This window comes from Mobula hypostoma, chromosome 16, assembly GCF_963921235.1.
Source record: "Mobula hypostoma chromosome 16, sMobHyp1.1, whole genome shotgun sequence".
NCBI lineage: Eukaryota > Metazoa > Chordata > Chondrichthyes > Myliobatiformes > Myliobatidae > Mobula > Mobula hypostoma.
The window spans coordinates 28,185,000-28,211,227 of record NC_086112.1 but is presented as its reverse complement, the minus strand read 5'-3'; the positions used below and the strand labels follow the sequence as shown (position 1 = coordinate 28,211,227).

The window sequence follows — 26,228 nt, the reverse complement described above, 5'->3', positions numbered from 1 at the left end:
GAGTAGCTTTGATTCTGCCATTTTGTTTTGTTTTCTCCAAGAATATCTAAATCATGAATACTGCTACAAAATTATTAATTAAGAGCAAGCTGGAGTTCTGTATTTATTCCTTTGCGTGCTCGATGAAACTAATAAAGATCTCTAGATCATATTGCTTACAGAAGAATTTTTCAAATTCTCATTTAAGTGTGATTTTTATGTCCAGCAAAATAAACTGAAAACCATTGTGTAGTTGCACATAATAAGGAAACTGTCTTCCTGGAAGTCTGTCGGCAACAATGGTGAAGTCAGTGACACCTCTGTTGAGAGGAAAGCCTGAACTGGGAAGTGCAGATGCACCCTCAGGTCAGGCACGTTATGGCCGTTGATGGATTGGGTCACCTCTCCTTGTAGACCTGGCACTTGTGATTGAGTTCCTTCAACTGCTGCTCTTCGAATGTGCTGGTGCCTTTGTAGGCTGCAAGGTGTCAGGTATTGTGGTCTTTGGCCAAGGCCCCCAACCAGTCACAGGGATATTGCTCGCCTTCAAGGACACTTTCACTGGGTCTTTACAGTGCTTTGTAGGGTCTCCCTGCTTTCTGGTGCCATGTGCCAGCTTGGAAAAGAATACCATCTTTGGAAAGTGGTTGTTTTCCATCCAGGATTTATCTCCAACCAATTAAAGTTGAGCCTTCATGATCAGTGTCTGTGTGCCAGAGCATTTTGCCCTTCGTAGCACTTCTGTGGTAGGGGCTCTGTCTTACCACGAGATTGCGAAGGCATTGCAGGTGGAACTGGTCAAGCAACTTGATGTGCCTGTGGTACGGGGTTCAAGTTTCACAGCTTACCCTTCTGCTTATCCACCTAATATGACATATGCTCTCTTTCAGCTTAAACCACTTCAAAAAGGGTTGATAGCTATAATTTATAAACGTTTATTGAATTTACGAATGATATCTAACGATAAAATTAAACGTGCTTGGGAACTGGAATTTCAAGAGTCATTTTCAAATAATCAATGGAGTAAAATTTTTAATTTGGTTAATAACTCATCTATTTGTGCCTGTCATTCTTTGATATAGTTCAAGGTAGTGCAGTGGTCCCCAACCTCCGGGCCGCAGACCGTTACATTGCCGCGAAGCATACAGGGGTGCAGTGGTAGCTGGGACACACCCAGAACATCTTTAAGAAAAAAAGCCAAAATAAACAAGCTAATTAATTAGCTGCCGTCCGGCACGTAAATGTCGGCCCAGATCAGAGACGACGCAATCGGCAATCGCCTCTGATCTGAGCCGACATTTACGGGCCAGACGGCACCTAATTAATTAGCTTGTTTATTTCGGCTTTTTTCTTTAAGATGTGCTGGGTGTGTTCCGGCCACTGCTGCATTCTTCATGGCAATGTATGGGTCCGCGGCCCGGAGGTTGGGGACCACTGAGGTAGTGCATTGAGCCCATATGTCAAAGGATAAACTAGCACGTATTTTTTCCAACATTAATCCTATTTGTGATAGATGTAATATTGAGGTGGCCACTTAAACTCATATGTTTTGGTCTTGCATAAAGCAAGACAGTTCTTGGAGTAATGTTTTTAAAACGCTATCAGAAGTCTTGAATCTGGACCTACAACCTAATTTACTTACGGCAATCTTTGGGATTGTCCCATCAGAAGCAGGAAATATTCCTGTTTCCGCTCAATGTATGATAGCCTTTTCAACTTTTTGGCTAGGAGAACCATTTTATTGAAGTGGAAGGAGTCTAATCCATCTACTGTCTTTTTTTTAGCTTTCCTCCATTATGTCCTGTTTAAGTTTAGAGAAAATAAGAAGTCGGACATTTGATACATCCTTTAAATTTGAGCAAATCTGGCGACCATTTATTCAGTATTTTCATTTGATTTGATTTATTACTCTTCCAATTTTTTTTCTCGAAGTTTTAGATTTGATCAGAAGTCGTATCCTCAGATTGGACTGCCAGTCCCCCTTTTTTTCCTCCTTTTTTCCTATAGTGTAGTGGGTTTTCTTCCTTCTCATTTTAAAAGTTTCAAGTTTTTTTTCTCTCTCTATGAATTGATAAGAGGAGAATTAGTTGTCTTTTTTATAATATATATTACATCAACTTCTGTGTGGACTGCAGTGTTCTGACAAGAATTGTCCTTTGTTATTCAAATAACAAGCCATGGGTGACAAAGGACATTAAGGACATCCTGAACGCTAAAAAGAGGGCATTTAGAGATGGAAATAGGGAGGAGCTGAGGGCAATACAGAGGGACCTGAAAGCCAGGATCAGGGAGGCTAAAGACAGGTACAGGAGGAAGCTTGAGTGGAAACTCCAGCAGAACAACATGAGAGAGGTCTGGAGTGGGATGAGGACCATCACTGGGTTCCGGCAAACTGCAACAGAGGAGCTGAAGGAAGTGTGGACAGGACCAATGAACTTAACCTGTTCTTTAACAGATTTGACATTGTGGCCACTGCCCATCCCCCACATGAACCATCTATTGTCAGCCCCCAAACAACACATATTCCACTCTCCCCTCCTACCCCTCCTCACAGTCCCCCACCCTGCTCTCATGACTATACCCCTTCCCCACACGAAACCACCACGTTGGGCTTCACAGCTGAACAGGTGAGAAGACAGCTGAAATGTCTCAACCCAGGCAAGGCTGCAGGACCGGATGGTGTCAGTACCAGGGTGCTCAAAGCCTGTGCCCCTCAGCTTTGTGGAGTACTTCACCATGTATTCAACCTGAGCCTGAGGCTCCGGAGGGTTCCTGTACTGTTGAAGACGTCCTGCCTCGTCCCTGTGCTGAAGACGCCGCGCCCCAGCGGCCTCAATGACTACAGGCCGGTGGCATTGACCTCCCACATCATGAAGACCCTGGAGAGACTTGTTCTGGAGCTGCTCCGGCCTATGGTCAGGCCACACTTAGATCGCCTCCAGTTCGCCTACCTGCCCCGACTAGGAGTTGAGGATGCCATCATCTACCTGCTGAACCGTGTCTACACCCACCTGGACAAGCCAGCGAGCACTGTGAGGGTCATGTTTTTTGACTTCTCCAGTGCGTTCAACACCATCCGTCCTGCTCTGCTGAGGGAGAAGCTGACAGCGATGCAGGTGGATGCTTCCCTGGTATCATGGATTCTTGATTACCTGACTGGCAGACCACAGTATGTGTGCTTGCAACACTGTGTGTCCGACAGAGTGATCAGCAGCACTGGGGCTCCACAGGGGACTGTCTTGTCTCCCTTTTTCTTCACCATTTACACCTCGGACTTCAACTACTGCACAGAGTCTTGTCATCTTCAGAAGTTTTCTGATGACTCTGCCATAGTTGGATGCATCAGCAAGGGAGATGAGGCTGAGTACAGGGCTACGGTAGGAAACTTTGTCACATGGTGTGAGCAGAATTATCTGCAGCTTAATGTGAAAAAGACTAAGGAGCTGGTGGTAGACCTGAGGAGAGCTAAGGTACCGGTGATCCCTGTTTCCATCCAGGGGGTCAGTGTGGACATGGTGGAGGATTACAAATACCTGGGAATACGAATTGACAATAAACTGGACTGGTCAAAGAACATTGAGGCTGTCTACAAGAAGGGTCAGAGCCGTCTCTATTTCCTGAGGAGACTGAGGTCCTTTAACATCTGCTGGACGATGCTGAGGATGTTCTACGAGTCTGTGGTGGCCAGTGCTATCATGTTTGCTGTTGTGTGCTGGGGCAGCAGGCTGAGGGTAGCAGACACCAACAGAATCAACAAACTCATTCGTAAGGCCAGTGATGTTGTGGAGATGGAACTAGACTCTCTGACGGTGGTGTCTGAAAAGAGGATGCTGTCTAAGTTGCATGCCATCTTGGACAATGTCTCCCATCCACTACATAATGTACTGGGTGGGCACAGGAGTACATTCAGCCAGAGACTCATTCCACCGAGTTGCAGCACAGAGCGTCATAGGAAGTCATTCCTGCCTGTGGCCATCAAACTTTACAACTCCTCCCTTGGAGGGTCAGACACCCTGAGCCAATAGGCTGGTCCTGGACTTATTTCATAATTTACTGACATAATTTACATATTACTATTTAACTATTTATGGTTCTATTACTATTTATTATTTATGGTGCAACTGTAACGAAAACAAATTTCCCCTGGGATCAATAAAGTATGACTATGACTATTTGCTTAATACTATGTATGATTTTGATAATGTCTATTTCACTTTCTGTTTGTATTGTTATTGATATATATATTTGAGATAATTCTCCTCTTGTATATATGCTCTTTCTAAATTAATAAAAACATTAATAAAGAAAAGTTCCTGTTTCACAGCCATACAGTAGAGAAGTCAGGACAACTGCTCTGTAGACTGCCTTCAGATGCCACATTTTCCCCACACGCTTGTCCATAGCCTGCCAAAGGATGCCCCAGCTTTTGCAAGTCTGTTGACTACTCAACATAGATCTGAATATTCTTACTTGCATTTAGAAATTGTGGTATTGAAAAGTGCGCTATAACTGGAAATGAGTAAATTGCTCTTTATTATCATGGTCAGAGGATGATTTGCAAGTAATCAAATGATCCTTTTCTTAGGAGGAGTTAGCATAGTAAAAAGCTAATACTGCTAAATATGGAAAATATAGTGATGAAGGCCTAGACTACTCTTATTTTTAATTGAGATGCCATTGTAAAAACATACTTACTGACTTATATTTTGCCAATGTTGCAAAGACTAAGTGAAAAGATAAGTGATGATGTACAGAGCTCTGTGAATGAGGAATGGCTGAACAAATATGGAATCTGACAACTTTAAGGCATTTGGAAACAATGGATTGCATTCCTACAGGTCATTAGCCAGTTGGTAGACAATCGGTATTGAGAAATTAGGCATTAACAAGATCATAGGGAGGAAATCAACATTTGAAGTTCATTAGGAATAACAGAAGGCTATTCAGAGAGAAGCATTGGTGTACAATTTGGTTCATGCTTCAGAAGTATCAAAAAGTACAAACAAACATTAAAAATCCCATGGCCATATTCAAACAAGAAGCACAGGGTATGATGAGATACAGTAGTTTAAATTATCAGACTAGTTATACAGAGACCTAGACTAGATAGCATAGTTAATAATCCAGAATTTGGGGGGCAAAAAAAGCATTGACTAATATTTCCATTTACAATATGAGTCCTCTTAATATTTGACATTCAAAAATGCATTACCTTACACTTGACTGGATTAAATTCCATCTGCCATTGCTATGCTCAACTTTCCAACTGATTTCTGTCCTTCTATATCTTGTTACAACTTTCCTTGATAGCTACTACTCCACCAGTTTTGTCTCAAAAACCTTACGAATCAGACCACCTACATTCTCATTTCAGTTACTTATATATACCGCACGACAAACAGTGGTCCCGCAGTTCACCACTGATTACAGATTTCCAGTCACAAAAACATTCCTTAAACATTATGCTCTGCTTTCCAGGAAGTGGGACCAGGCAATATTCCACTTGCAGCATAGAAAACCTGTACTCCATGACTAACTGCACGACCAGGGGAACTGCTCCAAAACAAATGGCATCTACTGAACCATCTAAAAAACTACCTGATTATGTCTCCTTCACAAAAATAGATAGGTGAATCCGACTTAGCTAATCACTATACAAATATCAATCATCAACAAAGGAACAGAAGAAATCATTGGCTGCAATGTCAAGCAGTGATTACTCAGAAATTCCTTATTCACTGATACAATTTTGGATTTTGCAGGGACCACTCAACTTCATACCTCTTCATAGCCTGACTCCAAACTTGGGCCAAAATCTGAATTCTAGAAGTAAGATGAGAGGGCAAAAAAAAGCATTTGACTGAATGCTGGCATCAAGGTGCCCTGATAAAACTGAAGTTAATGCAATGCAAAAACATTCTATCGTTTGCAGCCATATCTTCCTCATGGAAGATGGTCATTGTTGATCATTCCAGCCCCAGCCTATCAGTGTTGGAGTTCCAGTGGGTAGTGTCATTGATCTAATCATCTTAATCTGATTCATTAATGATCTTTTGCAATAACATCAGAATTTTGGATATTGAATGATAATTGCATGGTGTTTAATTCCATTCATAATTCCTCTGCAAATAGAGCAAGACTTAGACATCATTGGATGGTAACCGATAAATAACATGCATGCCACAGAAATGACAGATTGTCTCTAACAAGGGAGAATCTACTCACCTACCCATGACATTCAACAATATTACTGTTGCTGAGCATCAATATATTTACCAGAAGTTTAACTGGACCAGCTACATGAATAACATACTTCCAAGAGCAGGTCAGCGGCTAAGTATCCTTCTGCATTCAACTCAGCCCCTGATGCCCCAGGGCCATCCCCATCTACAAGGCACAAGATAGGAGCATGATGAAACTTGCCTGGGTGAGTGCAGTGGCAAAATCACCCATGAAGTTTGATACCATCCAGGTCCATGCAACCCATTGGATTGGCACTGCACCAGTGACCCCAAGTAGTCATTCCCTTCACAACTAGCACACAGTCACTACCATGTGTATTAGCTAAACTGTAGACTGGAGATCCTCCCCCAGGCCATTCTGACCACATTTCCACAATTCCGTGGCTTCTACCATCAAGAAGGACAAATGCGGTGGATGCAGGAGAACCCCATCATCCCTTAAAACTTGCACTCTATGCTGAATTGAAAATAAATTTTATTCCTTCAATCTGGCTGGGTTTAAGTCCTGCAACCCTCAACTTAACAGCATTATAAGAGTATATCCGAGGAACTACAGTGTTCAACAAAGTGGCCCACCACCACTTTCTTGAAAATAAGTCCTGAGTTCGAATCTGGCTAGGCCCCAACCTGGGCAGCAGCAGTATCTGTGCAGAAGAAAGGCCTGGAAATCTACTTCCGTAGCTTGCCACAAAAGTCCTGTGGACAATTACACTATCCATAGGGTCACCATGAGTTGATGACAGCTCAACGGCACTCAACAACAACGGCCAAGTAACAAACACCAAGATTCCAGAAATGAATTTTTTTTAAATCCAGCGTCCTGGCTATTATTCCTCTCTTAATTGACAAATTCAAAACAAATTATGGTGTTTTTGAAAATTGGTGACTGATTGCAACTGCTGAAACTCATAATAATCATTCAAACATGATAAAGCAATTTGTAGATGGAGATTTTTTTTTAGCAGTAGTCAAGGCAGCTTGAAGAAATCAGATCAAATATCAACTGTATCCATGTAAGTATATTACATCACTCCAGCCATCACCGCTGGTAGTAATTGTCTAAATTTTTACAGCCAGTCCATTTATTTGGATAATGTGTTGACAGATGGAGGCTGACAGATAAAGAAAAAATATTTTATATCAGCAATGCAGGCTGAAAAAAACATGCTTATTAACATAGGCAAGAATATATGGGAATGTTAGTTCCATTGTCTTTTTTTTATAGCTTTAAGCAATTTGACTGATTTAATCTTGAATAGCCAAGGACTGCGCTTCACATTGAATAGCAGTGCAAACTTACTGACAGCACAGTCATTGGAGAATGCCAGTAGTGCAAAGATGGAGGCCATGCTTGCAAGTGCACAGCTGTGTTGGACACCACAAATATACGGGATAGAAGAAAACAGTAGACTCAAAAGTAGCTTGCATAATGAGCTGTGACAAATGTAAGTGAAATGATTAGTAATAGAGATGCAAAGGCTTGTTTGAGCAGAGCCCAAATTTGTGTAGCCATAATAATGACAGCTGGGAAACTTGCAACTAAGCACATAAGGTGCCAACAATTTTGAACAGCAGAAATAATAATAGCATCACCCAACCAACCCTAGATGGGCTGTCTGAGCTATCAAAAGTAATGTGTTTGTTTCAGATATGCAGGCCTTGGTAATGAGAGACGTCAAAGGAGAATGACCAGAATGGTTCAAGACGACAGTACCTCTAATAACCGCATGTTACAATGAGGGTGCTTAGAAGAGCATCTCTGAACATGCAACACGTTGAACCCTGAAGTGGATGAGCTATGGCAGCAGTGACCACAGAAATACAGAAATGGACTCAGTGCCCATTTTCTTAGGTACCTCCTGTACTTAAAAAAAAGTGGCCACTGTGTATATTTACAGCATAAATATTTTTTAAAGTCAGCTACATTGCAATTTGTGTAACAAATCAACAAATTACAGTTAAGTGTGTATATAAAAAAAAACTGCTTTCTGTTGTTTCAGTTGCATGAAGATAACTAGAACTTGTTGTTGATAAAATAGGACTGTAGCAGCTGCCAATCCTGTAAAACTTAAAACCGCAGCAATAATTAGCTTTGAACTGACCTCAGGAAATATTTTGATCATTTGCCTGGAAGTGAGTGTTGAATTTAAAGGAACTAATGATGTTAGCAACTAATCTGTGCTCATTGCCACAGGGAATTGGTACACATCATAAAACTGAATATAATGAAGATTTAATACAAAGGCTTAATTTTTGGAAAATTTATCTATATGTTTTGAATGGGCGGTAACACTTTTAACTGTCTTTAAATAAGAAAAGGTATAAAAAAGAAATATTGAATAGCACTTACACTGTAAATCTGGTAATATAAACAATAGAGGTAGTTTACATAAAGCATTCATGAATATGTATGAGGTAAATTTGTTGATTTTGGTGATGATATTGGAGAGTGAATTTTTAGACTCTGGTAGAACGTCTTGCTCTTCTTTAAATATGATCTTTATATCTAACCAATAGGTACATTAGCTTATATAGCAATAGAAATGAGACATCACCAACAAAGCAACCTTCCTTCAACAGATTAACGTTCAGGTAACAAATTCATAACCATTCAACTCACAGACCAGTTAAACCAAGCTGACATTTAGCAGCAACAACAATATGCCTGCATTTGCACAGCAGCCCAAAGCAAATTATAAAGATTACTATTTAAACAAACAATGGTAGTCATCAGGTCAGATGCCCTAAAACCAGATTACGGAGAAGTGTAGAGTTCTAGGGAGAGAATCCTACACTTGGTACTAATGCAGAGGATTAAAATTGTGAGTGTAGTAATGAGTTCCATTGGAGTGGCAGCAAGTGTGTTTGTAATGAGTGAAGGAGATTTGCACCAAAGGTACAAGCAACGCAGTTTTGCATAAGCACCTACATAAGTATGGTTGAAGATGGAAGGATGGTCAGGACAATGTTAGAATAGATGCTCAGAGATAACAAATACAGGGAGGAGGATTTCAAATGAAGTGAGGGCAGTGCTGAATTATGAGACTCCAAAACAAATAGATAAACACTCAGTATCAAAGTTACCCTTGTTCAACTTCACATTTCTTGTATGGTGTTGGTGAATTGGGAGTTAGATTTGTGATAGGGGCCAATAACAATGACCTCAGTCTTCCTGTGTCCAATTGCTATAAGAAGCGGTCACTATGAAATTGGTTCTCATAATACATGTGTAATCGGAGCAAGTCATGGGAATTTTCTTGTAATTCTGTTTGTGAATTGAGAGAAAATATTTTTAATTTAACTGATGTTTCTCAGGAAATTAATCAGCACAGTGACAACTAACATAGTGCACAGATTAGGCGATTGGTAACATCAATCTTTGTTGAAAGCTAATTTGATGTTGGCTCTGCAAATCTGGGCTATGCCAATCTCACAGATGCAATGTGTGAACCATAGAAGATAATCCTGACCTCAATAGCAAGTAGACTTTCCTTCCACTTCACCATCACTATATAGATTCGGATTTAGTTATCACATCAGCATTGAGTACCAAGTGACAAAGCAACAACAGCAGACAAGCTGTTTCCATACCTCCCAAGCCACTCTCACACATACACAGTCCTCTACCCCCAGGCAGCCTGTCTTTGGCCTCCAGCCTCCAGCGGTCTCGTGGATTTGCAGACATTGGGCTTTTGACTTCCCCAGCGGACTTGCAGAGATTCCCAGACTCAGGGGCTTCAGCCATAGCACCCCCATTTCTGGATTTCCAATCAACCTTTAGACTTCAATCTGGACTTCTGATCGACCTACAGGCTTCAATCTTCTGTATCAACCCAAGATGACAAATGAGGACCAAAACTTTAAGCCTCGAATGTGGGAATCTCCAATAATGGGACCCAAACACTAAGCTTCAAACTCTGGTCTCTCTGTTGCTTGTATTTCCTGCCCACACAGAACTGTGATCCTGGAACACGCTGATGAATTGTCGTCATCCTTGCTGGGCTGCTGGCCTGACATCCGACCATGTCCATGTTACCAGCCTTTGAAAGGGGAGACTGTCACCTGTCCTTGAGTTCCCCTGCGCCCCTGTCCCTAAACCCCAATAGGTTTGACTGAACAGCAGTGTGGGAGAATGCTGTACGAAATGGATGCTGACATACAATGGAGATACAACTGTGAAATTGCCAGTGCTTTGTGCATCTCAGGCTTCAGCAAAACAAGAGGCGACAGTTAATGATCTGGCCATATTGGCAGGATAAGCAGGAAGATGAGATGGAGAAGAGCTCCCGGAGGAGAATAATAAATGTTCAGCAAGTACAGTTATGATTGAGGAGGAATGTATTCGAAGACAAAGGCTTTCCAATGAGGGTTTTATGAAATCTTCAATCAGGCTTGTGGTGTCGCTCTCCACTAATGGTGTATGACCTGCTGAGTGTTTCTGCCATTTTCTGTTTATATTATATTATTCTAAAATGAACTGCTAGATTGGGATACCAGCTGCCATTCGGGGTCTGGATGACCATCTAACTACCTATGGGCAAATTAGTGGCAATAGACTACTAGGTTCACTCATCCTAGCTACTGTATTTCTTTGCAAGCCGTTGTCTTGAGGTTTAGAGTGTTTGCAGGTATTTTTGTGGTACAGTTGATATTCACTAATCCGACTACCTGTAATCCAGTTCCTTCGATAATCCGCACTGATTTCAAATTTCCCGCGCAACTGTAATTTCAGATTTTCCTGGCCACCGTACCAATTTGCTGCGCATTGTTTTGGTTGCACTAGATCTGTTCATGTGTTGGCGCGCTCTTGTAAGCACAGACAGGCGATTCCTGCTTGTTTTCCTGCATTTGTTAATATCATTTGCGTGAGGCACAGCCACCCATCTCACCCGCCAGCGGCGGGGGAGCTGGCGCGCACTGGGCCGGTCCACCTTCTCACACGCCTGCCAGCAGTTGCGCACCGCCCTCTGGCGTTGCCCAGCCGGCGCTCCGTTCTCTTCTGCCTACAACCTCAGATCAGACGTGGTGACCCGCTGAATTTAAGCATATTACTAAGCGGAGGAAAAGAAACTAACGAGGATTCTTCAGTAACTGCGAGTGCGATGTAGTCTTTGGGGTAACTGCAAGTCTGTGTCTTTGCTATTGCTTAGCTCACGCCTGAGTGCTGGTAGTAGGTGCACTTTATTTTTTGCTGGTGGAGAGGGGGGACTGTTGTTTGCTGCCACTTACGCACGGGAGGGAGGAGAGCGGGGGGAGTGAGCTTAGGGGTTCTAACATTTAACTGTTGTTCATTCTTTGGGGCACTGCTCTGTTTTTGTGGATGGTTGCGAAGAAAAAGCATTTCAGGATATATATTGTATACATTTCTCTGACATTAAATGAACCTTTGAATCCTTTGATATTTTAAAGGTGCGATGAGGCAGTTAGCTATTGCTTAATGTGATCCTTCTGTAATTCAGCATTTTCACTAATCCTGCACTCCTCAGGTCCCAATGGTGCCGAATTATAGAAAGTCGACCTGTAATACTCTGTCAATTATTTCTTCTGATGATGGCAAATTGATATGTTTGTGTGTTAGAATCAGCCATCCCAGGACTGCTGTGTTTTGCATGAAACGTACAGATAGTTTGCACGATACTGAAAAAATCATTATGGTAACACATTTCAAGAAGGGATTGTTTATGCTTTCTTCTCTCCTGATCTAGTCACTTTTGCTTGCTGTCTTTGGGAACCCAAGGTAGACCCATGAGATATAGAGAAGAGGCTAGAATCAGCCCCACTTCAACTTCCACGAATCTCTGGCCCTGTTCCCTCAGTAAAGGTTTCACAAAGAGAGCAGATTGTTTTCACAGTGTTGTGGGATTCACAGAATCACCCGCAACGTGGGTGAGACTTATCACCGATTTCTGAAACAGAGACTTATTAGAAGGCAGGACCAGATTTAGAAGAGTATGCTTCAGAGAGAGCTGCCCACTTCATTGTCATTAATTGTTTTTTTGAAATCAGGGGTTCCCATCCTTTTTTATGCCATGGACCCCTACCATTAACTGAGGGATCTGTGGACCCCAGGTTGGAACCGCTGCTTTAAGTCAATACATTTCACAAGTACCCCCTTTACCTACATCTGCACTTAAAGAGGAGAAGGGTGATCAAGGCAGGAAGGACCTGTTTAATTAGTCTTCAATTCCATTAAGTAACCTGAGTAAATGTGCAAAACTCATTGACCAGTCAAGCTTAGCTTGATAAGTGGCAACTAACATTTGTGTCATGTAAGTGTTGGATAATGGCCACTCCCACTGAGAGGATGATTAATTACTTCTTCTTGACATTCATTGGTATTATTATCACTGATTCCCGCACCATGAAGGGGGGCTGTCATCGTTGACTAGAAATTAACTGGACTGGTCATGTAAACACAACTGTAATAGCACATTATGAACTGGTAATTTTGTGCTGCAGAATTTAATGTCTGGTTCTCTAGAACCTACATCCACCTTGTGTGCTGCTTGGAGTATTTGAGATGCAAGATCTGCACATGGTGAGAAACCAGGCACGAGCAGCATGAAGGGAAGCCACAGTTAGCCAGACTTTATTACAGCTCAGGGCAAATGAGTTCAATTCTGACATCATCTGAAAGGAGTTTGTACATTCTCCCCTTGGATGGTGTGGGTTTTCTCCGGGTGCTCTGGTCTCCTCCCACAGACCAAAGATGTACCAGTTAGTAGGGTTAATTGGTCAATGTAAATTGTCCCGTGATAAGGCTAGGATTGAATTGGGATTGCTGGGCAGTGCAACTCAAAGGACTGGAAGGGCCTATTCTGCACTGTACCTCTAAATAAAATGAAAATAAAGGCAGGCCAGGTCATGATTATCTGCATTGCATAGAACATCTTTGAAAGTACATTCTGTAATAAAAAGGGCAGATGGACTTGCACAGCAAAGTATTTGGTATGCTATCATGCCTGCCTGAAGGCTTCTGTGATATGTGGAGGAGCACAGAAGAGTCCAGCTCCTATTTTTCCCCGTGTGGTGCCCAGCTCCACTTAAGCCTTACAAAGCCAGCCCTGAAGCAGCATCAATTGGATGAAGTCTCCACTGCAGTCCAGTCAGAAGCTAACACATTTTTGAGCAGTCCTGCAGAATTTAAGATATCTTGGAGTGAAAGCTCACCTTGCTGCCTTCATCATAAGTAATATCTTGACTTCCTCTGACCAACAAACTGCATCAGTAAGGGTAGGCAGTGGCACCTCCCATGATTATTCTAAACACTGGTGTCCCACAAGTGTCCTCAGCCTTCTACTCTTTCATATTCATGATTGCATGGTCAGTTTCTGCTCTAACCCCATCTACAAGTTTTCAGATGATGCCGGTGTACTGGGCCACATCTCAAATAACAATGAGTCTGAGTATAGGAAGGAGATAGATAGATTAGTGACATGGTGTCATGCCAGCAACCTTTCCCTGAATGTCAACAAAAGAGTTGATGATTGACTTCAGAAAAGGTTGTGGTGCACATACTCCTGATGACATCAAGGTATTGAGGTCGATAGCTTCAAGTTCCTAGGCATCACCAATAGCCTGTCCTGATCCAGCCACATTGGTGTCACAGCCAAGAACGTTCAGCAAACCCTCTACTTCCTCAGGAGCTAAAGAGATTTGGCATGTCCCCATTGACTCTTACCCATTTTTATCAACAGAGGAAGCATTCTACCTGGATGCATAACGTCTTGGTATAGCATCTGCTCTGCACGTGACTGCAAGACACTGCAGAGTATTGTAGACACAGCTCAGCTCATCACAGGAACCAGCCTCTCCTCTATGGACTGTGTCTGTACTCTCACTTCCTTAGTAAAGCAGCTAGCTTCATCAAAGATATCAACCACCCTAGACGTTCTCTCTTCTCCCCTCTCCCATTGGGTAGAAGATACAAAAGCCTGAAAGCACATGCCACCAGACTGAAGGATAGCCTCCATTCTACTGTTATCAGACTCTCGAACAGACTTCTGGTACACTAAGATGGACTTGTCACCTCACCATCTACCTCAATAACATCCTGCACTTTATAGTTTACCTGCACTGCACTCTTCTGGTAGCTTTTGCACTTCGTTCTGCATTGTTATAATTTTACCTTATTCTAGCCCAGTGCAATGCGTAAGAATTTGATCTGCATAAACAGTATGCAAGACAACATTTCGCTGTATCTTGGTACAAGTGACAACCGTAATCCATACCAAAACCAAAGTTGCTCAGAAGACTTCACAGCATGCTGGTGATGAGGTGGAGCATGAATTTAATATACGATTTGCACTAGATTAAACTGGGACAGGTTAATTAAAAACTATGACTGCAGTGCACTTTTTCCTACACTGTCCAATTTCTTCTCTTGTGTGCAAACCTTGGCATGAAGCTGAATTGTACTGAACCATGACGTGATTGCTCTGGCTTCAGACAGTTTGACATTGACAAGGCATATTACAGTGATTGATTAATGCTGTCTGTATAGTCTTACAATTAATTATAACCTTGCAAAATTTATTGAAATATTTTGTTTGCTACTAAATCCAGTCAACTTTCAAAGGGTGTAAATTGTTTCTTGGTAAAATAATTGGCATCTTTCAGGAGCAGTTCTGGGAAATGATTTGTTGCCTTTGAATCCATGTTTTAATTTTGCTTTTGATTTTGAGCTACAAGAGCTAGAAATCTATAATGAAAGCAAGGATACTGGAAATAGAAAGCAAAACTAACATTTTCATGGTGTCTATCGTGACCTCAGGATGTTCCCTTGTGCTTTAAATTTATTTGTTACATTTGAAATATATTCACTATTGTAAGGTTAAAAAAGAAGTCAATAACCCAATATATTGTCATTCAGTCATAAACTATATGTGAAAGAAGTAGTGAGAATCCACATGTAACTTGTAAATTAAATTGGCTTTACTGAAAGTGACCGCATCACAATTTCCTTATTGCCACTGACTAGGTTAACACTATCTCTTTGTCTGAAAGGAAAACCAAGTTTCCAGTTCTGTTACATTTCTTATATTTCTGACTCTTTTTCTTTGACACATATCAAATAAAAGAGTTCTGCAGAATTGGAAACTGTTCTTCTGCTCTTTACGTTCATTTCACACTAACATATGGAAGCAAATGTTGCACAATATAAGAGCAAAATGAGGGAAGAGTTGAAGCTGCGGAAATGTGGTTTTCGAGAAGAATGGTGAAGATATAGTGGAAGGACGACGTAACAGATGAGGAAGTGTTGCAAAAACTTCTCAGATTAATGACAGATGTTAAGACCATGACTGCCCATGTCATATGACATGGCACATAATGATGATGATGCCCTGCTTTTACTTTTCAGTGTCCTTATTCCATTGTCTAGCCATTCAAATCACACTGCTGCCGTTCCTTCCTCTCTGCCCAAGTTTTAGCCTTCCCAGCTGTTATTTTAGGCTGAATACATTTTTATCCTTCTGCTTTTTTTGCCCATCACTCATTAGAATCCATGACCTTGAGTTCCTTCCCTTTCAGTGTTGATTCCTGGCTTCCATTGCTTGTGTGTGTTATTAAAGCCTCACCTGTCAGTTCTTCCTTCCATATGCACATCATCAGCTCTTTTTTAAAAAGCTCAACATTTCATCTTTCATGCTCTCTAAATATCATCTCATCTTTACTCACTCTTTCAGATGCTGCAGTGCTCTGTGAACTGACAGTTGCTTATCATACTCAAATATTATTCAATGCTCCCAATCTCACTTACAGTAGGTCTTGTTCCCACTGCTGACAGTGAAATCACAAGAAGCTCTCTCTCTGAGGCTGGATACCAGTAATTCTATCCCTACTTTCCTTTCGCAGTCTACCTTGGTATCAAAACAATTAGAGAACAGCTATAAAAATTCAAATTGTTGTTGATAAACATTTGACTTTTCACCTCTGACCTGCTTTCTTTTCTTTCCGAGCAATTCATATTTTTATTTCTGTGAAAAACTGTGATGCTATCTACTTTGCAGGATAATAAAGGATTACAAGTTAGTAGGTTTATATCTTCTTTGTAACTCCCCTATCTTCTAGATACCTTTAATATGATTAATACATTCATTAATGTTGTCTGTGAACTGGTACAGAAGTTGAAGTCCTTGCAGTTGACAATCTGTAGTGCAACAACTTTGATATTTATTATTTATTTTTCCTGCATTTCTTTTCATGACTTAAACCAATTAGGAACACTACAGAGGGATATTCTTTTCAATAAACTTCTGGTATCAGATGCTAAGCTATATAACAGAAAAGAAGATAAATACCACTAAAGGCAAAACACATCTGTTTTGTCCAGCTTGTACTTATAAAATATTCATGCTTTAAAAATAATGAAGCTTTTCCTTTCTCAAAAATGGGCGTACTGTTTCTGTTTAGGTTTGTTCCTTATAGAAATATATATAGATTGGTCTTCTACGACTGACAAGCAGTCCAAGTTCCCAGACATTGGCCTTTAGAGCAGTTTGTTTCTTCAGTCGTGGTCACAGGTGCTTCATTGGAGGCCTCATATGACTGCTTGAAGGGACCCACCCTAATCTCCCTAAGCACGTGACAAACTGCATTCACAGAATGGCTTAGACACCTGCTGAGCAGAGGAATGCAGGAGTGCCAAGGGAGAGATGAACGTGAAAAGAAAAATCAAAAAGACTGCTGATAAAATAAAGGTTAAAAATGCAGGAAACACTCAACAGGTCAGAAGTAGAACAACAAACAGACTTAATGTTTTGGGTCAAAGACCCTTTGCAGAACCAAGAAAGAGAAAACAAGTTAGTTTAATGTTGTAGAGGATGTGGGAAGGGAACAGATCAGGCACTGGGACTACCTCTCTCTTTTAGAACATTTCCAACTATTATTCATTGCTACTTCATTAGGTGCCCTATTATTACTTAGTGTTCCAGTAGCTTCCTGTTCAGATAGTGTAATCTTTAGAGTGGCCAGAGGACATCAGATAAGAATATTTTTCTGTTAAAGTAGGGATCTTATCAACTGCCTACCTAAGTGACATAATACCACAGGTAGAAAAGCAATTCCTTACTGCTTTAGTAATCGGGTTTAAACCTCATCTTCAGTGTTATCTGTGTGGAGATGGCATGTTTTCTCTGTTTCAATGTATGATTCTTCCAGATACCACGGTTTCTTCCTACATCCCAATGGTTGGTTAAGTAGCAACTGTAAATTGCCCCAAATTTGGAGGTTACTTAATGAGATCCATGTCACAAATGTTAGAACTGTTAGTAATCGTAATTTAGAAAGTTCAGGGAAATGTAACATAATTGACTGAAAAGTTTATTTTATTTTATAGGCATCCTGAACTTGCAGCTGTTTGCCAGAGTATTAGTACATTAGTCTTGTATCCTGGACCTGAGGCAAATAACCTGGAAGAGCTTGAACTCGATCCATCGCTGTCTCCATACAATATCATTATCATTGATGGAACATGGAGCCAGGCCAAAACCATGTTTTATGGAAATGCCCTCTTTCGTTTGCCAAAACAAGTAAGTACTGAATAACACACTAACATTGGATTTTTGTACCTTTTCAAAATTTGATTCATGCTATGGTGAGCTGCTGTTTATAATTTCATACTTTTATTTAGCTTATTAGCTGCTCATAGCTGGTTTGGTGATTAGACATTAGCCTTGCTTTCTCTAGACTTGGGAAAAGAGCATGCTGAACAATAAACAAATATTTATCAAAATTTTAGTACAAATTCATCACATAGGATCAATCAACCGAAAACTATATACACTTGTGCAATATGAAATACCGTGTTTAGGAAAAATGAGTGAGTGACATAAGCTGTTCATGTGTTACAAATTAATAAATGATTGAATTGAGATAAATCCAAAGATAAGCATGCAGTAGCATAATTGGAACAGAGAACAATACTGCTCCATTATATTTAAACAGGGTGCTTGCATCAATTCTGTGTTCCAATATATTCTAAAGTTCATCTAAAAATCTGAAAACCTTCACTGAACTAAGTTCCCTGTTTGTTTTTCTCCCTTTTTTCTTCGGAGGGAACTGAATGACCTTTGCAATCCACACCTTAGTAAGTACTTGAGATGCATGGGTCCTCGAACACAAATGGTGTGAGGTGTTTTTTACTATCTGACTCAAACTAATGTCTCAGTTAATGAAGGCTCTTTATCCTGAACTGTAAATTCTGCTTCTCTTTCTGCATGTTACCTGATCTGCCGAACATTTCCATTATTTTCTCGTTCTATTTCAGATTTCCAACATCTGCAGTTTTTAGTGAGAATAGATATTGCTTGCATTCGTGTTTAACATACATTTATTTTCTCAGACTTTGGAGAAAGTTCACATCATTTCATTTTGTTACCCCTTCCATTGAATACAGAGTTCAAAATAGCTAAGCACTTTACTTTAGGGGAGACACTGCCATTTGGATCAAGTTCAGCAGGCCTTGATGGAAAGTGGATTTATGGAGATATTAAGGATTAGAACATTGTCCTTGGTTACATGCTCCAAACGCACAAAGTACTAACAGTTGGATGTTGATCTTCACTTCTGAATTTTGTTCTATTTAATTACTGAAGTAGAATTTTGGAAGCTGCGTGTAGTGTGCAGCTGCCACCTTGGTTTAATATCTAGCCCAAACAATATGAGAGCAAGTTTTTACCCTCGGTTCCATTTGCTGCTCTTTCTTCTTCAATTGGCATCTTCCTCCCATTTTATTAATGTTTTATTTATGATGTCTCTTCAAACATTGCAGAAAGGATTCCTCATACATTTTTAAAATGTAGCGAGGGAGGATTGAAATGGAACTTGCAATGTGTCACAGTATCAGATCTTCACAAATTGTCCTGATTTATCAATTGCATGACTTCAGCATTTCAATATGTCAGAAAGAAAAGGTATTTCTAAAGTATAGCTGAGTAGAGTCTGACGGAATTTAAATTTTGCTATTACTGATGGAAGATCTTGCACAGCAGTATTAAATTGTATTTCATAATGTACAGTACAGTACAAAAAAGTCTTAGACACATATAGCCAGGGTGCCTAAGACCTTTGCACAGTATTGCACTATATTGCAGCCACAAAAAAAAATCATGACGTGGGTGATGATAAACCTGATTCTGATATGGGTCTCTAATGTGGACTGAGAGTCGGAAGGCGACAGGGAGAGGGGACTCATGGAAATGGGAGAGTGGAGGGAGCGGGAAGCATCAGAGAGACATTCTGTAATGATCAATAAACCTATTGTTTGGAATCAAATGACATTGCTTGGTGTTTAAGGGTTAGGTATGTTTACACCTGTGCCACACCCCCTCCCTTGGTATTCTTTCTCTGCCACCTGTCCCACACCCTTCCCATGGCGCTCCACCCTCACCACTTCCAACATCCTTTGTTCCTGCCAGATTTACAAACATGCTCTCAATTCCACATTGACAAATACAGTACTGTGCAAATACCTTAGGCACCCTAGCTATATATGTGTGCCTAACACTTTTGCGTAGTACTGCAATACCTGAACTGGAATAGGACTCATGTACAACCTGAAAGGGAAAATAGCTCTGTGGATCAAGGTTTCAACTATAAGAGTAGGGGGTGGAGTTGTTGAAATATTCAGAAAGTTCAGAACGAAGGAAGTAATCTAAAAGGTCAACAAACAAATTGCATTTGAAGGACATAACAATAAAATAGCTGTCATTAATAAAAATAACAAAATAATTAACAAAAACTGATGAAATTACCTGTACTGTAGTGGGCACAGTTTTTAAAAACCGAAGGAATAGCAAGTGATCATTTACAACTCAGGTTCTCAGTATTATTTATTTGCTCTTTAATTTATTAGTTGCATAATTTGTCCTCTTTTGCATACTGGACGCTTGTCCACCTTTGTATAGTTTTTCATGGATTTTGTTGTATTTCTTTATACTGGGTGTGAAGTACATGTGACCTGGGTTCAATTCCTGCCACTGCCATAAGGAGTTTGTACATTCTCCCTGTGACCGCGAGGGTCTCCTCCGAGTGCTCCAGTTTCCTCCCACAGTCCAAAGATGTATCGGTTGTTAGGTTAATTGGTCATTGTAAACTGTCCCGTGATTAGGCTAGGATTAAATCAGGATAGCTGAACGACACAGCTCGAAGGGCCTGTTCCGCACTGTATCTCACTAAATAAATAAATTCTTCTGGCTGTCTGCAAGAAGATAATTTTCTAGGTGGTATATGGACACATGGCCGGCTGGTGGCATATTGGCATCAGCGCTGGACTTCGGAGCGAAGGCTCCCGAGTTTGAATCCAGCCGGCTCCCTTGCACGCTTTCCATCCGTGCTGGATTGAGCGTCGAGCTAGCAACCCAGCCTCATAAAAATAAGAAAGCCTGCTAAAAAAAACACCGTCATGATGACGTCCCGATGACTCCGCTCGGAGTTAAAGGACTTTCTTCTTCTTCTTCATATGGACACATACAGTATTTGTATTTTGATAATAAATTTTGATCTTTGGTGTAGCAGAAATCGTAAAGATCATGGTAAAGATCAGGGAACAGAGCTTTGGCATGGGAAAAAGATTTTATTTTTAGTTTTCATAGTTCATTTAGGTTCATTAACAACTTCTATCAAAATGCAATCTGTCAATATGGAAGTAGTTGTGAGGCTAAGAGAAATAGAAGAATGGAAGGCTTTAGGATTTTCAGCACATATAAACTGATCGCAAGCTTGTGAATAATGTCATCTAAAAGTCAAAAAGAAGCAAGTTTAGTCACAACCATGGAGAGTCAATATTCTTTGGAAAAATATTGGCTGTGTGAAAGCAAGAATAAATGGCACTATAATTGGACAGGACTGGATGACGGGTGATGGTGGAGAAAATAGGTTGGTTGAACCAACTCATGAAATGTTTGAGAATGGTAGAAGCTTCATCACTGCTTGGTACTGGAAGTGCCCTGTGGCAGACAGGAAGGCTCTATATCCGGTTGTAATAACTGCCCAGCAGATCACTGGCACCAGCCTACCCGCCATCGAGGACCTATATGTAGAAAGGTATCAGAAATAGGCTAGTAACACCATGAAGGATCCCACCCACCCTTCTTATGGACCACGTGCCCCACTCCCATCAGGGAGGGGACTATATAGCGTCCACACCAAGACTACAAGGCTCAAAAACGGTTACTTTCCCCAAGCAGTAAGGCTGATCAACACCTCCACCCACTAACACCACCACAACTTTATTATTTCCTGTCAATCATCTTATGTACAGCCAACACCACTTTATAGACATGCAATCAATCTGTGTATATAAGCTATCTTATGTATTGATTTTTATTAATTTTTAAAATTATTATTGTGTGCTTTATCTCTGTGACTTGTTTTGTGCTGCATCGGATCCAGAGTAACAGTTATTTTGTTTTCCTTTACACTTGTGTATTGGAAATTACATTAAACAATCTTGAATTCTTGATGATGATTTTGATTTGGTGCAAAACTTGGTGGTGTAAGCAGAAAACGGACTAATGGACGGAAGGAGGAGAACACATCTTGGCAGATTGCAGGATCTTAAGGCTTCCTCTCTCCACCGTTCTGCAAGCCTTGATGTCTCACGCCGGCTGCCATTGCTGATGCCTCTCCATAATTTTTAGTATGATAGGTTAGTAGTAGTGTAACCCCCTGGTTACGTCAGCTGCGTAACTCTAGGAAAGACAAACGTGTGAGATTGAGGTGCCAAACCTCCTGTTTGTGTGGATGCTGTGTGATGTGTTACCCTGTTACAAATCAGTACCATGAAATAACAGACGGTACACCATATGCAATTAAACAATTTAGCTTTATCACTCTTAATTTGACTAAAGGGTTAGTAAAGTAAAATCAAAAAGAAAAGGGCCCATTTTAGTGAAACAGTCTACTGTGTGCAAGTTGGAACTCATGATTTCCCTTTCACCGATTTCCCCAGGCTTCGTTGACTCCTGGCCCCACTCCAAGTCCAGTCCTTTCTGGTGTCTACGACCTCTCATTTCTGGCATCTTTTCTCTCTACCTTCTGCCGAACAAAAGACCCAGCTCACCTCGGTGTCAGGCAAACAGCACGAGAAAACACTCACCTCCGTGGACGGCTCACGTCAAAGCACCCGTTATCTCTAGCCATAACCCAAACACTACTTCTACAGAAAGACCATTACGTTAGCAGTAGTTTTATTGATGTTAACTGAGGTTTAGTGTTTTTGAAATTGCAATCTTATTTACAGCATTCCAGGAAAAGTGAATTATTGAATTGTTATTGATGTCCAATAACAATCTGGAACAGCATGTGATTATACAATATACTTAGTAAACATGTGGAATCATCTAAAAGCTTTTCACAGAGTGCAGGAGAAATAGAAACAGAGCAATAATGAGTAAGAGGTACAGGAGTAAAAGGAACATCTGAAGAAGATAAAGTGATATTCTCGTTTTGATTTGGTTGTGGCTGATATTGTATCTGATCAAATCCTCAGACTGCAGACTGAAGAATGGCCAGTTGTACCAAGAATGAAACCATGATCATTTATCTTATTTAATTGCATTCATTGGGCTGGCAGCAGTGCATCATGAAGTGCAACAAAGCAACAGTAGTGATCAATGGTGGTTACTGTGCTGACTTCATGGTGCATTCCTGCCAGTATTCCCTTCAGGACAAAGATAAGAGACAGAAATGATTTCAGAGCTAATGTCCTTTGTGGTTTAGAACGAGGGACCATGAGAAAACAAGATTCTGAGTGGATGATGAATTAACTCTGCTATATTTATCAGGAGTGATAATTGAGCACTTTCCATTCTTTAGAGTATCAAATCAATAAATAAGTAAATGCCCCAACTGGGGAACAGTTCTGAACATTTATTCATTGGCATAAGCTTCATATATATATTTTTTTTTACCACACATAGTGCATCATCACTATGCTATGTTGCATGATGTATTAACAGAGTAAGGTTTGCTGCTGGGTCTATTACTGCAGCCTTCGGTCTTTTATCTACAAAAGCAGAGTAATATTATTTCAATTTTTTTTTCCTGAAGTATTTAATTGTATATGTTATATGTTTCTGTAAATGGATGCACCTAGTGCAAACAGAAGTATTCCTAATGCTTTGCCATCGCATTGAAATCGCCTTTCTTTTGATAATGCAACAATAAATTACATAGTTCAGAAATCCCCTATAGAGGCTGTTGAATAAATTCAAATATTATGAATGAAAGTACATAAATGATATATTCTGAACTGCTCAGCTTAACAAACAGATAAAACAGAAGTAGTAGATATGTCTACAACTCAAGCAGGGCATATTCAAAGTAATCACAACAAAATGTCTTGTGTCAAATGAAATGCAAAAATAATAAAATATTTTTAACAGTGAAGTATGAAGCTATGCTGTTATTACCTAATGCTAGGAGCATGGCATAAATTGTTAATATTGCTAGCTGGGTTCAACCTTGTTTTGCAATATTGTAGCTGGGGAAGTGGGGACTCAGCAGACTTAACTCTCAAGCATGGAGGTACGGCACTTTTAAGCAGACAAAGATTCATTGGAGTGGAGGGAGGAGGGGAGGACTCTATGCCAAGGAATGAAACTCACTCTACCTCGCATCTTGTTAGCTAATGTTCAATCACTGGAGAACAAGATTCAGGACCTAAGGGCGAGATTGTTCTATTGGCATGACATAAAGAATTGCTGTGTTCCGTGTTTCATGGAGACGTAACTCATTCTGGACATGCCAGATACGTCGGTAAGACCCAAGGGCTTCTCAAACACCAGATGGACTGGGCTGCTGATTCAGAGAAGGCAAAAGGTGGAGGTCTGTATTTCATGATAAGGTCTTAGTGGTATTCAGACGCAGGGGTCTTATTGCGTCCCTGTACCCCTGACCTGAAACATCCAATGATTAAGTACTGTCTGTTCTATGTACCAAGGGAGTCCCTATGATCCTGACCACAGGTAACATATCTCGAAAAGCAGATGTTAAACAAGCACTTGATGTATTGAATGCTGTGATTAGCAAACAACAAACTGCCTTTCAAATCTTTGTTAGGGACTTCATTCAGGCTTATAAGAAAATTCTGCCCAGTTCTCATCAACATATCACCTGAGGCACCAGGGCTCCCAACACACTCAGCGATTGTTACACGATGATTAGGAATGCACAGACCACATTTTGGGAAATCTGATCATTTAGATGTCCTCCTCTGACCTGCTTAAAAGCAGAGAAGAACAAGGCTCCAGAGATAAGGACAACAAACAGGTGGCCGCAGGAGGGTGAAGAGTGGGTATGGGATTGCTTCGAGCTGGTAGACTGAGACTAGGCCATGTTCAAGGACTCCTCAGTGTATCTGAACAGAACACCACAGTTGTCACAAATTTTATAAAAACTGTTACAGGTGAGTGTGTCCTCACAAAATCCATCAGAGTTTTCCCTAGCCAGAAGCCCTGGATAAACCCTGAGATGTGCAGTCTGCTGAGGGTCAGATCAGTGGCATTCATATCTGGTGACCAAGTTAAACACAACGTCCAGGTACAATCTCCAGAAAGCTATCTCATATGCGAAGTGGCATCCCAGACCAAACTTAAATCACTGAAGGATGCTTTAACAGCTGTGGCAGGGCTTGAATGCTATCACCTCCTACAAAGTGAAGCCAAGCAACATAGATTGGACCAAGGCTTCACACCCAGATGAGTTCTACTCCTTTTATGCTCACTTTGACCATCAAAATATGAAGACACTTTCACAAACTCCTACAGTTCTCAATGACCCTGTGATTTCTCTCTCTGAGGGTGATGTGGGAGCATCCTAATGGCAGGTGAACCCATGAAAAGCATGTGGCGCAGATGGGGTAGCTGACCGTGTACTAAAGACCTGTGCTGATCATAACCCCTCACTTTGGCAGTCTGAGGTACCCACCTGTTTCAAGCAGGCTTCCTAAGAGGAACGTGCTGATCTGCCTCAATGACTATTGTCCAGTAGCACTTACATCCACATCGATGAAGTGCTTTGAGAGACTGGTGATGAAAAAGATCAACTCCTGCCTGATGAGCGACTTAGATCCATCCAGTTGGTGACGCAACATGTCAACAGATGATGCCAATAATTGGCTCTTCACTCAGTTCTGGAATATCTGGGCAGTGAAGATGTATACATCAGGATGCTCTAAATTGTCTACAGCTCAGCATTCAATAGTATCATCCTCTCATCAAAACTAATCAATAAGCCTCTTGTGCAACTGGATCCTCGATTTTCTGACTTGCAGATCCCAGTGAGTACAAATTGGCAAACACATCTCCTCCACAGTCTCCCTCAGCACAAGTACTCCGCAATGCTGTGTGCTTTTCCCCTGCTTATGACTGTGAGGCTAACCACAGCTCTAATGTCATATTTAAGTTTGCCGATGACACCACTATCATTGGCCAAATCAAGGGTGGTGATGAATCATCATTATGGAGGGAGAATGAAAATCTGGCTGAGTGGTGCCACAACAACAACCTCTCATTCAGTGTTAGCAGGACCAAGGCGATGGTTATTGACTTCACGAGGAGAAAATCAGAGGTTCATGAGCCAGTCCTCATCGGGGAGTCACTTGGAGAGTATCAACAACTGTAAATTTGTCAGTGTTATCATTTCAGAAGATCTGTCCTTGGTCCAGCACATAAGTGTCATTACAAAGAAAGCACAGCAGTTTCAGTATGACATCTAAAGCTTTGAAAAACTCCCATATATGCGTTGTGGAGAGAATTTTGACTGATTGCATCATGGCCTGGTATGAAAACACTAATGCCCTTGAACAGAAGAACTTAACAAAAAGCCGTGGATACAGCCCATTCCATCATAGGTAAAGCCCTCCCACCATTGAGCACATTTAAATGGAATGCTGTCACAGGAAAGCAGCATCCATCATCAAGGGCCCCACCTTCTAGGCCATGCTCTCTTCTTGCTGCTCCCATATGAATAACGTACAGGAGCCTTAGGACCTTCACCAGGCGC

General features: G+C 41.0%; 1 protein-coding gene across 1 annotated transcript in view; it reads left to right on the top strand.

Annotated features, from left to right (window-relative positions):
* The window catches only part of dtwd2 (DTW domain containing 2), a 143,205-nt gene that overhangs the window by 77,790 nt on the left and 39,187 nt on the right, over positions 1 to 26,228 (top strand). Inside the window, exon 4 of the mRNA XM_063069169.1 lies at positions 17,560 to 17,752. Within this exon, the coding sequence (XP_062925239.1) occupies positions 17,560 to 17,752 (193 nt within the window). The remainder of the gene's footprint in view (positions 1 to 17,559; positions 17,753 to 26,228) is intronic.